The sequence below is a fragment of the Periplaneta americana genome, chromosome 17 (assembly GCF_040183065.1).
Source record: "Periplaneta americana isolate PAMFEO1 chromosome 17, P.americana_PAMFEO1_priV1, whole genome shotgun sequence".
Taxonomy (NCBI): Eukaryota; Metazoa; Arthropoda; class Insecta; order Blattodea; family Blattidae; genus Periplaneta; species Periplaneta americana.
The window spans coordinates 86,841,318-86,854,386 of record NC_091133.1 but is presented as its reverse complement, the minus strand read 5'-3'; the positions used below and the strand labels follow the sequence as shown (position 1 = coordinate 86,854,386).

Below are 13,069 nucleotides of genomic sequence, written 5' to 3'. Positions count from 1 at the left end.
CAACAATATATGCTATCCCCATATACAGTAGCATGATGCAATGAATACTAGTTAATGTATTTTAATATTAAAATTGTGAACTCTCTGTAAGTAGTTGATATGCTACAAATTATGTGTCTGTATATACTGCTTTTTCTTCTTCTTTCTATACCAAATTGTAACCTTATTATATTAAAAGTAAAACCACGTATTACAAGCTAACATGCAATAAGAATCGATTTCCATTTGTTTGAGCAGTTACCTGTGCAAATCTAAGGAGATCTTTAACAACTGATACTTTGTTGAGTTGCCGGAGATGTAAAGCATGGAGCCATAATTCAATACAACGGTCAAATCGTGCATTGTCTGCAAATACAGCCCCTCTGAAAATAACTGGGTGAGGCACTTCAGGATTGTGTGTGCCTAAAATTCGTTCACGGATTGACAACGATTCCATGTGTAATGCATTGTGATTGAGTTGAATTGCTTCTAGCTCTTCTAATGTTTGACATTCTACCCAGTTTTCATATGCTGGAACTGGCTTGGCCAATGTCTTCAATATGATATTCTGTGGGTCACTATACCTTAAATTTGGAGACATAACACTCAATTAAACTTCACATCAAGGCCAACATAAGTAAATCTTTCAGTAACATTTAATATCTATATTACGATGTTTTAAAAAACATTTAAACTTACCTCATTTCCATAGTACGATGTAAATACTGATATGCTAATTCCAGACAATAATTGTCTTTATCATTAGCATAAGAAGCTCCTAACAATTCTAAAGCCTCTATCCTCTCATAATGCAAAACTTCTGATCGTGTTACTAAATATTCTACTACATCTGCTCTCGTCCGTTCAGCTGCAGCTATTAGTGGACTCATACCTGTGAGAAATCAACACAAGATTAATTACTTATTAAAGACTAACAAACTTGAAAGAAAAAAATTTGTCCATTAAGATTAAAATTATGAAGCTGAAAGAAATTTACAACATAAATGCAGAGATGAGATAATACCAGAACATTTCAATACTTAATAAACATATTTCGATACTTAATAATTGGTTATCATCAATATGAACTAAAAAGAATAAGTTAATTTTTTTTTAAGTATTAGATTTAGATTTAGATTTTATTTAATAATAACATATACATAAAAACGTTACATTAAAATACCCCGAAAGAGCAAAGCTCGTGTTCGGGGACAGTTCCGTTACAGAGATACACATACTTTGTAGACAAAATACTAAAGAAAAAAGCTCACATAAAGATTATAATAAAATTAGTAAATAATAATACTAGTAATAACTGAGTGAAAAAAGAGACTATGTTTAGATTGATGGATTAATATTAAATTATTATTAGTAGTATAATTAGTGCAGGCCATGTTGATATAGTAACCAAGATAAAATAGAAAAATACACTTAGGATAGAAATAAACTTGTTTTACAATACATGGTACATAATATATATACAGGGAAGTCTGTCATATAAATTTTTTAATTCTGGATCTGAAAATTTCATTCAAGTAGTCAATTCTGGATGAAATTTTATTATTGAATTATATAGACGTGGACCATAATTTGTACTGTGTAGTAAAGCAGCAGATGTGAAATATTTAGGTTCAACTAATTTAAGAATTTCATTTCGTCTTGTATTATGAGCATGTGGCTGAGCCACAAATTTCATTCTATTTTTATGATAGAATTTCATTAAAGAGTATTTATAAATTTGGTCAATTCTAAAAACATTCAATTCGGAATGGATCAAATTTGTTGGATAATCCAGTCGCCTTTTCAAACAAATTTTGATTATACGTTTTTGCAACATAATTATAGGAAAAAGAGCAGTTTTTGTAATGCCTCCCCATCCAGTTATAACCATATTGGATAACAGATTCAACTATAGCCAAATAAACCAAACGTAATACATGAGTAGGCAAGTAATGGCGAAGGTTTACAAATTTGTAAATTGTTTTACGTATCCTGTTACATAAAAAGGTGATTTGTCTATCCCATTTCAAGTGCTGATCAACAATAATTCCCAGGTATTTCACATCTACAGATTCTTTCAGGCAAGGGCATTTACAGGTTGTAGAGAGTTTACAAAATGAGTTGTGGATTATTAATTTTAAATGAGAAAGTGATTTCAATTTGTTCAATCCAGAGACTGTTAAAGAAAATGGCACCAAAGTAGTTTTAGATATATTTAGAGATAGCAAATTTGCATCAAGCCAGGTTTTGATCAAATTTATACCTACATTGGCATGTTTATAAGTGTCCTCCCAAGTTAAACCACTGAAAATCACCACCATATCATCAGCGTAAGAATAACAGGAGCCATTATGTACTTTCAAATCAATGTTTAATAAATCATTAATATATATTAAAAATAGAATAGGACCTAAAATTGTTCCCTGAGGGACACCTATATCAATATTTACATTTTCACTGATATTATCATCAATTTTGGTTACCTGAGTTCTTTTGTTTAAGTATGATTGAAATAACTTATGCGCAATACCCCTGACTCCTATATCAAAAAATTTGTCCAGAAGTAAACGATGGTTAACCATGTCAAAAGCTTTCCTTAAATCTAAGAAAATCCCGAAACATTTAGAACCGTTATCCAACTCCTGCATAATTTTACCAGTGACTTCAATAATAGCGTCATCCGTAGATAATTTATTTCTGAAGCCATACTGATGTTTGGACAGAATTTCATTTTTCTCTAAGTAATTTACTAATCTGTTTTTAAACATTTTTCTAATATCTTTGAGAAGCTAGAGAGCAAGGATATAGGTCTATAGTTATTCAGACTTTTTCTTTCCCCTGACTTATGGACCGGTACAACTACAGCATTTTTCAGAGATTCTGGGAAAACTCCTTGGGTGAGACATAGATTGAATACATAAACAAGGGGTTTTAATATATGTTTAATGATAATCTTTAATGTGTTATTTGTAATTTTGTCGATTCCCGGTGAGACATTATTTTTTAAGGATTTAACAATATTATAAATCTCTTCTTCGGTTACTGGTGATAAAAACATGGAGGAAGATGCGTGCTTATTATGGCCAATGCAATAATTTCCGTGTTAAATGCCGATTTGTTGATGTTCGATGCAATGCTATGTCCTACTTTTGAGAAATATTTATTAAATTCATTAGCTATGTCTTTTTTGTTTTTAAATATTTCTCCCTCTTCATTTAAAATCTCTGATATGATACTATTTTGGTTCACATTTACGTCTGTGGCTTCATTAATAGTTTGCCAAAATTTCCTAGAATTATTTCGATACTTCTGAAATTGAGATTGATAATACTGAGTTTTCATGTTTCTTATAATAAGAGTTAAGGTATTTCTGTATTTTTTGTAATAATTTATTAGATTTATATTATCAGGTTCTTTTCTAATATTTCTGGCTAATTTGTCTCTTACACGGATTGACTTAATGATACCTGTATATAATTACTTGATATGTTATACTTTTTTCAAAACTGACTTCATATTTGATATGTTATTATATTTCTCTCAATATATTCGGTCCTGCTGACCCTTTACATTTCTGTATTCGGGTCAGCATTCCCTTACTTACACTATTTACAGCTTAAAACACAGACGAATGACTTTAATCCCTGCTCTTAACTATGTCTTTCATGTCCTTTCACTTTCACTTATCCCTCCTCCTAATTTATCACACTTTATTAAACTACTTCACTTTCTTATTCTACAAGCTTTGGTGCATCTCCCACTACACAGGGACACTTAGGTGACTGAGGAAAGCCAAGTGTCTGCCACTGGTAACAAAGAAAAAAAGGCATTCATATAAAATAAATGTGATGTTGGGGTGACAGAGAAAGAAGAATCACTCTTCTTAATGTATCCAGCTGTTTGCTGACAACATAAAGTCCATTATAATCCACTGTAGTCTATTCAGTTGTTGTTTTTCACGAGAAATGAGGGGTATTTTGATCGGTGTTCATTATGGATGCCTGTTTCTAGTAGCCAGAGTTGGGATGTAGTCAATATATACTGCAAGGCTGTGTCTTCTGCAACTGGTACTGATGATTTTAATTTACTTCTTTTGTGATTTATGGATGGACAGTATAGAAGAATGTGTTCCAGATCTTCACCACAGACAAGTAGGATTATCAGATATGTGAAATCTGTGTAGGTACAATTGAGTGACAATGTGACCTGTTCTGGCTCTTGTTAAAAATGTCTGAACATGTCTGGGCAAGTTTTTGTACATTTTCAAGTCATTTGGTTTCTTTTGTACAGACTGTAAAATTTTTCCTTTGTCAGAAGACAGCCAATTGTTGATCCATAGGTTTGTAAAATGAGACTTTACTGAAGGAAAAGCACTGGGTAGAGATATCACTGGAAGAGGTCTTGGTATAATAAAGCAAGGGCAAATCTCAGAAGAAGTATTCTTGAAGCCAAAAGAACAAGCTGGCAGCCTACAACTGTATGGAAAAGATTTAAAGCCATAGAGAAAGAAGAATAAAGTATATAAAATTTACTGATGATATGATGATGTTAGTGGAAGGGAAGATAATATTAAGGGATACTGGAGCTAAATGACAGCTGTGAGCAGTATGAAATGAAGATAAACGCAAACAAGACGACGACCATGGTTATCAGAAGAAAAATAAAGAAGGTAAATGTTCGAATTCGAAATGACGCAGTGGAACAAATGGACACTTCAAATACTTGGGTGTTCTATAAGTAGTAACATGAGCTGCTGCCAGGAAGTCAAAGGGAGGATAGCAATGACAAAGGAAGCTTTTATTATAAAAAGGAGCATCTTGTGCGGAATTTCTAAAAAGGAACTAAGGAAGAGACTAGTGAAGTGCTTCATGTGGAGTGTGGTATTGTATGGCACAGAAACATGGAATTACAATGAATTGAAGAGAAATGATTACAAGCATTTGAAATGTGGATATGAAGAAGAATGGAGTGTTGAAATGAATAGAGAGAATAATAAATGAAGCTGTACTAGAAAGAGTGGGTAAAGAAAGAATAATGCTAAAACTGAACAGGAAGAGAAAAAGAAATTGGCTAGGTCACTGTCTGAGAAGAAAGTAAAGGATGCACTAGAAGGAATGGTGAACCGGAGAAAAGTTTGGGACAGAAGAAGATATCAGATGATAGACAACACTAAGATACCGGTACATGGATCATATGCGGAGACTAAGAGGAAGGAGGAAAGTAAGAAAAGATTGGAGAATGCTGGGTTCGCAGTGAAAGACTAAACTATGGACAGAAAACTATGAATGAAATAAAAACAAATATCTTTCTGTCTAGAAAACTGAGCAATCAAATAGAAGATTATTGTACAGATTAAACAGACATAATATGTAATCAATTTTTCACAAACTCAAATAAATAGCTATTAGTGCATCCTAACACTATTTTGATACTTACGAAAATCAACCTTACTTGTAAATTGTCATGTAAGTTTTTAAAGAATATTCTATTATGAGCATCTATCCACAAATACAGAGCTTCACCTTAATTACACTTAATTATAGCTGGTTGCAAATGAATGACGGAGAACTAATCCTTTAAAAATACTGCACACAACCTACCTGGTTTTTAAATTATTTGTAACATGAATCAATCAATCATGAACTGTTAAATACATTTGCCACTTTTTCTACAGAAAAGTGAAGTTTTTATTAAAAATAGTGTCTTTCTGCTCCACTTCATTTTTGTAATGACTAGAGTTACATTAACTTATGAAGTCATTCATGTAGATATTTTACATCCAAAATATTTTATCTGAAGAAGTTTTGACTGAATGTACAGGTATAGTTCCATAGATGATACCTGAAATGATCATTCTTGAAAAAAATATAGTCGGGTTGATTTCAATCAAATCTTTACTTTTCGTTATATTTTCATATATATATTCTTTTTCTTTATTTTTTGTGAGCTAAAAATTATTACATTTCATGAGCTGTATGAAAGAATTTTACTCGTAGATACTTCCTATGAATAAATTCCATGAAATAGTTTAGGATAAATTGCTCTTTAGAGACAGACAGCAAGCAGCTGACATGCGAAAAACCACATTTTATATAAGAGATATTCAAAACATATATATTTATATTCCCGTAAAAATTCAAAAACAAGGTTTTTGTAGCATAACAATATTTCCTCTTCATATGAGGAAGTAAAAATGAATGGATTAATTAATTAAAAAATAGTGAAATGGAGAAAAAGAGACATACACACAGAAGCAGAGGTAAAGGAGAAAGGAAGAAGGAAATGAAAAAAGATAGCAGAATGAGGATAGAGGACAGAAGAAAAAAAAAAAGAAGAAAAACACAAATACACACTGATCAAAATAATTTAAATTTGTATCGAACTTAACTTCAAATAGAACTTTCTGAATTATATTCATTGTTCCAGATGACATCTGGAGTACTAACAGTTTTATTCAGAATAATGTTAGGTACTGGGTATTCACAAAGACAAAACCACTGAACAGGAAAAAAAACTTTCGGAAAACATCATTATTCATTCAGCTACAAGAACATATGGACACAAATTTTAGGAAAATAGACAAGACATTGAAGAGCTATTAAGCTCTTTTCTTAACGTCAAAACATCTTTACTGTGTTAATATTATAAAAATTATCTGGCTGACTAGTTTCGACATAGTGTCTATCATCATCTGACTAGACTTCGGACAATGATGGACCCACATCGAAACAGGTAATTTTTATAACATTAATGCAGTAAAGAAGTTATAACGTTAATCAGTGATTATACAAGTGTTAAAAGAGTGCATCAAAAATGAAAAAGCTTTTTCTTTTTTTTTTCGACGAGATGCAGAGCTGCACAGCAAACAAATGTAAAAGTTACCGTTTTCATTCTTCGTAATACGTGCTCCATACTCCAACAGCTCCTTAACGATAGCAACATGACCACATTCTGCTGCGAAGTGAAGTGCTGTGGCGCCACAATGTGCTTTTTCGTCAGGATTTGCTCCCTTTTCTAACAAAAAACTAACTACATCCAAGTGACCTTTATATGCGGCTATCATCAAACAAGTATTATTATACTTGTTTGCTATATGAATATCAGCAAGATGATCTGTTAAGTATTTGACAATGTCCAATCGACCATCAAAACATGCTGCACGTAATGGTGTCGAATTAGTCTTTGTTGGATGGTTCACATTGGCACCAGTTTTCACCAGTGTTTTCACTACGTTTAGGTGACCAGCACCTGAAAATATGTAATACTATATTAATATAAACCAAGAAAAACACTTAGAAAGCATATTGTAATATTCAGATAGTCAATGTTATGATATAATATAATACAATATAATATTGTTTCATTTATTCAGTCTACATGACATATCAAATACAAAGGTTAATGACATTTATTTATGTAAGTGATCATTATGTTCAATACAATTTAAAATTGGACAACGAACGTTTTCGCCCTTCGGGCATCATCAGGCTTTACATGCAATATCTTATACATTTAGTCTATGTTGTGAAATGAAATACAATATAATTTAATAATAAAATGAACTGTTTAAAAATTGACTTGTGGTAATTGTATCTAAAATAATGTACAGATATAAAATTTTATGTATAATGTTGAAGAACTGTAGCTGCATTGCTATGTTATGTATGAAAAATTATAAAACTGTGAACATTACAGATAAAACCAATTCATACATTCGTCTCAATGAAATCTCAGCAGATAGCTTATGCAGTATACACGTTTTCAAACGTGAGTACATTTGACAACTACTTAGTTGATTTAACATTTTGACAATTTGAAATTTCTCTATATAACATTTAATATATTTCAGATTCATTTCACCGTCAAAGTTTGAACCATTGAGACAAGATCGACAGAAAACATTTATTAACAATTATGAAGTTTAAATGAGGAACGTCACTAACATGTTCACAGTTTTATAATTTTTCATATATAACGTAGCAATGCAGCTACAGTTCTTCAATATTATACATAAAATTTTATATCTGTACATTATTTTAGATACAATTACCACAAGTCAATTTTTAAACAGTTCATTTTATTATTAAATTAGTATTGTATTTCATTTCACAACAGAGACTAAATGTATAAGATATTGCATGTAAAGCCTGATGATGCCCGAAGGGCGAAAACGTTCGCTGTCCAATTTTAAATTGTATTGAACATAATGATCACTTACATAAATAAGTGTTATTAACCTTTGTATTTGATATGTCATGTAGACTGAATAAATGAAACAATATTATATTGTATTATATTATATCAAGAAAAACACATTCTATTAACACTTCAAATTTGTTGAGGAGGAGACAGATCAACAATAGGTTAACACGAAAGGGAAGAGAAGAATGTGGTTAAGTAAGAGGAGATAAAGAGTGACAAAAAGAGAGAGGAAAGGAAAGGGGGAGGGGAGGGCAGGGAGAGGGGAGGAGATGAGAGGAGAGAGGATTTTACATCACTCATCTTTTACAGCTACATTGTTGTCATTAAATTTTCGAAAAACTTAGTACATTTTAACTCTCCATACCCAAACGTAATGAGAAGTTCAATTATTGCAATTCATGCAAACGTATTTCAAACGCAGTGATATTCAAACCTGCGGCACACCACAATGCGCTTGCTCCTTCTATAACATAGCCATCGAACTTGACTGTTCCCTCTTGTTCAATATCAGGCTTGAACTTGGAAAGGAGCATCTTCACTACTTTGTCATGTCCATGTCTGGCTGCAATGATGAGTGGAGTGCACTTCTGTCCATCTTCTTCGATCACCTGAAGATAATAATAAACTAAACTACTCAAAATTAAAACAAACCATAAATCAATCACTTCTATAAATGAAAACAGTGGATTTTCATGCTTTTGTTTTTAACTTGTTATTTAACGAAGTTGTATCAACTACTGGATTATTTAGTGTCAATGGAATTGCTGATGGCGAGATGGTATTTGGCGAGATGAAGCTGAGAATTCTCAATAGATTACCTAACATTTCGCCTTATGGCTGGGAAAACATCGAAAAAAGCCCAACCAGGTAATCAACTCAAGCAGGAACCGAATCCACACCCAAGCACAAATCCAGACCAGCAGACAAGTGTGCTACTGCCTAAACTACACTGGTGGCTGGGATCCAAGTTCGAATTCCACCAAGTTCAAAATTAATTTGTAATAATATTGGGTAGGTTTTCTCAGGTACTGCAGTTTTCGTTTCTATCATCATCACATGTCCCTTATCATCAGCCATCATAATATTTTTCTTCTTTTTTTCTTTTTTTTTTTCAATATGATCAATTGCCCACATACAGAGACGAATTATAGGGAGCTTATTGTGGCTTTTCCCTCACTGCAAGAATCTTAGACAATTTACATTTACGACTTGGTATCCATAACTTCTCGAAACAACATCATGTTAATAAGATTATGGTATAAAACAAACTGATGGTTACATTATTTCAGTCTACACCTGTGGAGTAACGGTTAGCACGTCTAGCCGCGAAACCAGGTGGCCCAGGTTCGATTCCCGGTCGGGACAGTTACCTGGTTGAGGTTTTTTCCGGGGTTTTCCCTCAACCCAATATGATCAAATGCTAGGTAACTTTCGGTGTTGGACCCCGGACTCATTTCACCGGCATTATCACCTTCATCTCATTCAGATGCTAAATAACCTAAGATGTTGATAAAGTGTCGTAAAATAACTTATTAAAAAAAATACATTATTTCATATTCTTTCATTCATAGTGTTCCAAGGGTAGATTTTTCACTGCAAACTTAGCATTCTCCAGTCTTTCCTATTTTCTGTTTTCTCTTAGCTTCCGCATATACATATTTCATGTAATACACAGTATATTAATATGCAGTACAATACGAAATTTGTGCATCAATAGTCTAAATGCTTCAAACTTAAATAAATAAAGTTTATTTCACATTCACTTGCACAACTTGTTTTTCAGTTCTTTTACGCATGTACAATAAAACCTATAAATAGATATGCACATTCATTTTATCCAAGAACAACAATGTCTTTGACAGAGCCAACTTTCAATACCGTACGTATTCTTGGACCATTTTTTCTTAACTAACAACATAATAATAATCATCATCATAATCATAGGTTATCTAAATACGTAATCTGCGCAATGCGCGTAATGTAATGAAATACATTCACTGTAGGTAAAAGTCCCATTACTGACTCATTGTAAGACGAAATAGAAAAATAATAATATAAACATTCAAACACTTCAATATTGCAATCATGGTGCACCATTAGCCGACAGGTTAGAATGCTGGTTTACTATACTAGTAAACCGAGTTCGAATCCCCATGTAGAATTTGTGGTGGACAAGGATGGTGTTAGGTGGTAGAGTTCCACGGAGCACCTCAGTTTTCCCTACTGGCATTCCACCATTGCTTCAGTAATCATCGTAATCACGTAATCATCACACTGGTGGGCTATAAATCATCTGCTTGCACCAAGGGCAAGGCTCTCCAGTTAAAGAATCTACTATAAGTGTGGCGTGTTCCTCCTAGAGGGGGACATTGGGTGAATGACAAAAAGTAAAAGTACTCGCCGTTAGAGGAAAAAAAAAATTGCAATAATTTCATTCGCAGCATTAAATGTTTAATAATGTCACAATGTATAACTTACATTAATTCCTTCGATTTGTGTAAAAGGATGGTAGCCCTACTAAGCTAAAAAAAAACACTTAGGCCTACACTTAAAAATTATAAACATTTTCTTTAGAAAATTAAAATTGTAGGCCTAATTATTAATAAAAAAAATAGTCACAAACAAGTACGAAGCTCAACAACAACGAGTAATATTAACAACAAAGCAAATGAAAAAGATTTAAGAAAAATTAAAGAGGAACAACAGAAAATTAATCGTATAATTTAACCTACACAATAATAATAAAAGGGCAATTAGATATTTTGGGGACAGTAAGCTAAACCAATATTTTATCATCGTCATCTTCCTTTTGTCAAAATACTGGCCTTCACTGGCCAGTTACAGGTACAAATATTTTATTAATTAAGAAAGGTACAACACACTATTCAAAACGTTCGTCTACACATAAAAAATAAGCAGAAATGCAGGTCAAGGCCGGCAACTTAATGTACAATACCATCTGCCATCTAATTTAACATCGAACACTTAGGTCTATTATACAGCCTAAGAACAGTATTTTACCAAGTCTCATACAGAATGAAAAAGATCAAGTGTCTTTAAAAAACTGTCATTCATTCAATCTCTAATATACGAAGCAAGGCTACCCAACATTAATTTAGGCCTATAAATTAAATAGCACCTTAATTAATTCATCACATTAAATGTAAAAACACAAAAATTACCACTACACTGCTATGAAAATGAGGGAAGAAAACTTCATGTTCCTGCATAAACAGAGTCAGAAATAAATATTGTAGCCTAAATATGAAAACAAATCACAATAACCATATTAGCCTAGGCCAAACCAAACACTGCATCATAACACAACAAGAATATTAAAACAAAGATACCTAATGAAATCCTGGAAAGAACAGATACAGTATATGTAGGATAATAGATATTATGTAGACTATCTAATAACCATAAGGAAAAGTGTACAGCCTACACAATACATTACAATTAAATATAATATAACTAGCCTAGGTCTTACACCTAATTCATAAAAATAGGCTACCTAGTAAACTGTCAAAATGAAAACCTAGGGCCTATGACTTTTATTTTTTTTACTTCTAATGCATTTTTTTAATACCTATGACAAAGTATATCAACAATGATCAGTAAGCCTTTATGGGTTACTATATCCCTCTCCTATTCTAACATTTTTAAACCTTGAAAGTAGGTTTTGTAAGTTATGAAATAAAAAAACCTCAAGGGCAATCTGAAAATACCATTAGGGGAGCATGCCAATGGGATAAATCTCAGTTATACAGAAAAGACCAATGTTAAAATGTCTTATGACAAATCATACATTCAAGAGACATTTCATATCATCTACCTATATATTTACTACCAGAAGTGTTAATGACAGATTTGGGTCATTGTCTTTCGCTGTCAATCACGTTTTGAGTACCAGTTTAGTCACAACGTTCTATAACCCTTGCTTCACCACGTATATTTATAAATGTGCATGTCACTGCAGTTAGTTTGCCAGCCAAACTTTCCAATTTCTTTGTGTACCAACGTGTAGCATTCGTAACACAAACCCTACCTGATTGAGCAGTTCATGGATTTCTTCTTCACTTTTCTCTGCCAGAAGTGCATAAAGTGTAATTGCCATTCCATCTCGAGCAGCAAAGTAAACTCTATTTTTGAGTGACTGTGCTAATTCTGTCATTTTTAAGTTCAGGTGCTATTGAACTGAGTCCTTTCAACATTAAAATATGTTGGCATTATTACTACCTCAGACTATGTGTCAGAGTTAAGTTGAAATGTCATGACACTCAAGAACTAAACACAAATAATAATAACTTAACTTCTACCACAGAATCAAACAACACGCGGATATTTTTACTTAGATATTTCACAGGAATCGCGATCGCAGCAAACAACCGATGTCTGCTATAGGCTACGTTCCATTATTCTTTCTCACAACTAGTGTTCTTGATCTATGAACGAGAAAAGGCTAGCAAAGGTGAACATTCCTTACGCCTAATGGAATTTATTCCAATCGATTTCAACCACAATAATTTCTTCCTACTTCAGAGCCCTCTTGTGTCAATCGATTCAAGTGTTAGGTATGAGAACTGCGCGTACAGATGGCAGAGATTACTTAAAAAATTATATATAAGCAAAACGAAGCAATTTTCTTGCATTCGTTCTTCCACGATGTGTATTTAAAAAAAAAAAAAAAAAAAAAAAAAAAAAAAACATAAAATTGCTCTCCTTACCACCCACATGATTGCCTCATGAGTTATGCCTTATTGGTGTCATGAGTAGGGCTCGGATTTTTTAGGTGCGACAAAAAAGAAAATTTATTTCATTTCAATCATTTAATGTGAATATAAACAATATGCAGTACCAGTACTCACTAGTATAAATTAGGCTGTGT

At 32.6% G+C, this 13,069-nt stretch overlaps 1 protein-coding gene across 7 annotated transcripts in view; it reads right to left on the bottom strand.

Moving 5' to 3' along the window:
- Fem-1 (protein fem-1 homolog B) overlaps nucleotides 1-12,616 on the bottom strand; it is a 61,152-nt gene extending 48,536 nt beyond the window's left edge. For 4 of the 7 annotated variants that reach the window (XM_069817394.1, XM_069817392.1, XM_069817395.1 and 1 more), the window contains exons 1-5: nucleotides 12,230-12,616; nucleotides 8,615-8,789; nucleotides 6,862-7,227; nucleotides 679-871; nucleotides 242-563 (exon numbers count right to left, since the gene is read on the bottom strand). In XM_069817394.1, the coding sequence (XP_069673495.1) occupies nucleotides 242-563; nucleotides 679-871; nucleotides 6,862-7,227; nucleotides 8,615-8,789; nucleotides 12,230-12,355 (1,182 nt within the window). In that variant the 5' untranslated portion in view covers nucleotides 12,356-12,616. The remainder of the gene's footprint in view (nucleotides 1-241; nucleotides 564-678; nucleotides 872-6,861; nucleotides 7,228-8,614; nucleotides 8,790-12,229) is intronic. The other 3 variants (XR_011330319.1, XM_069817396.1, XM_069817397.1) reach the window with 1 other exon arrangement.
- Between the last annotated feature and the right edge of the window lie 453 nt (nucleotides 12,617-13,069).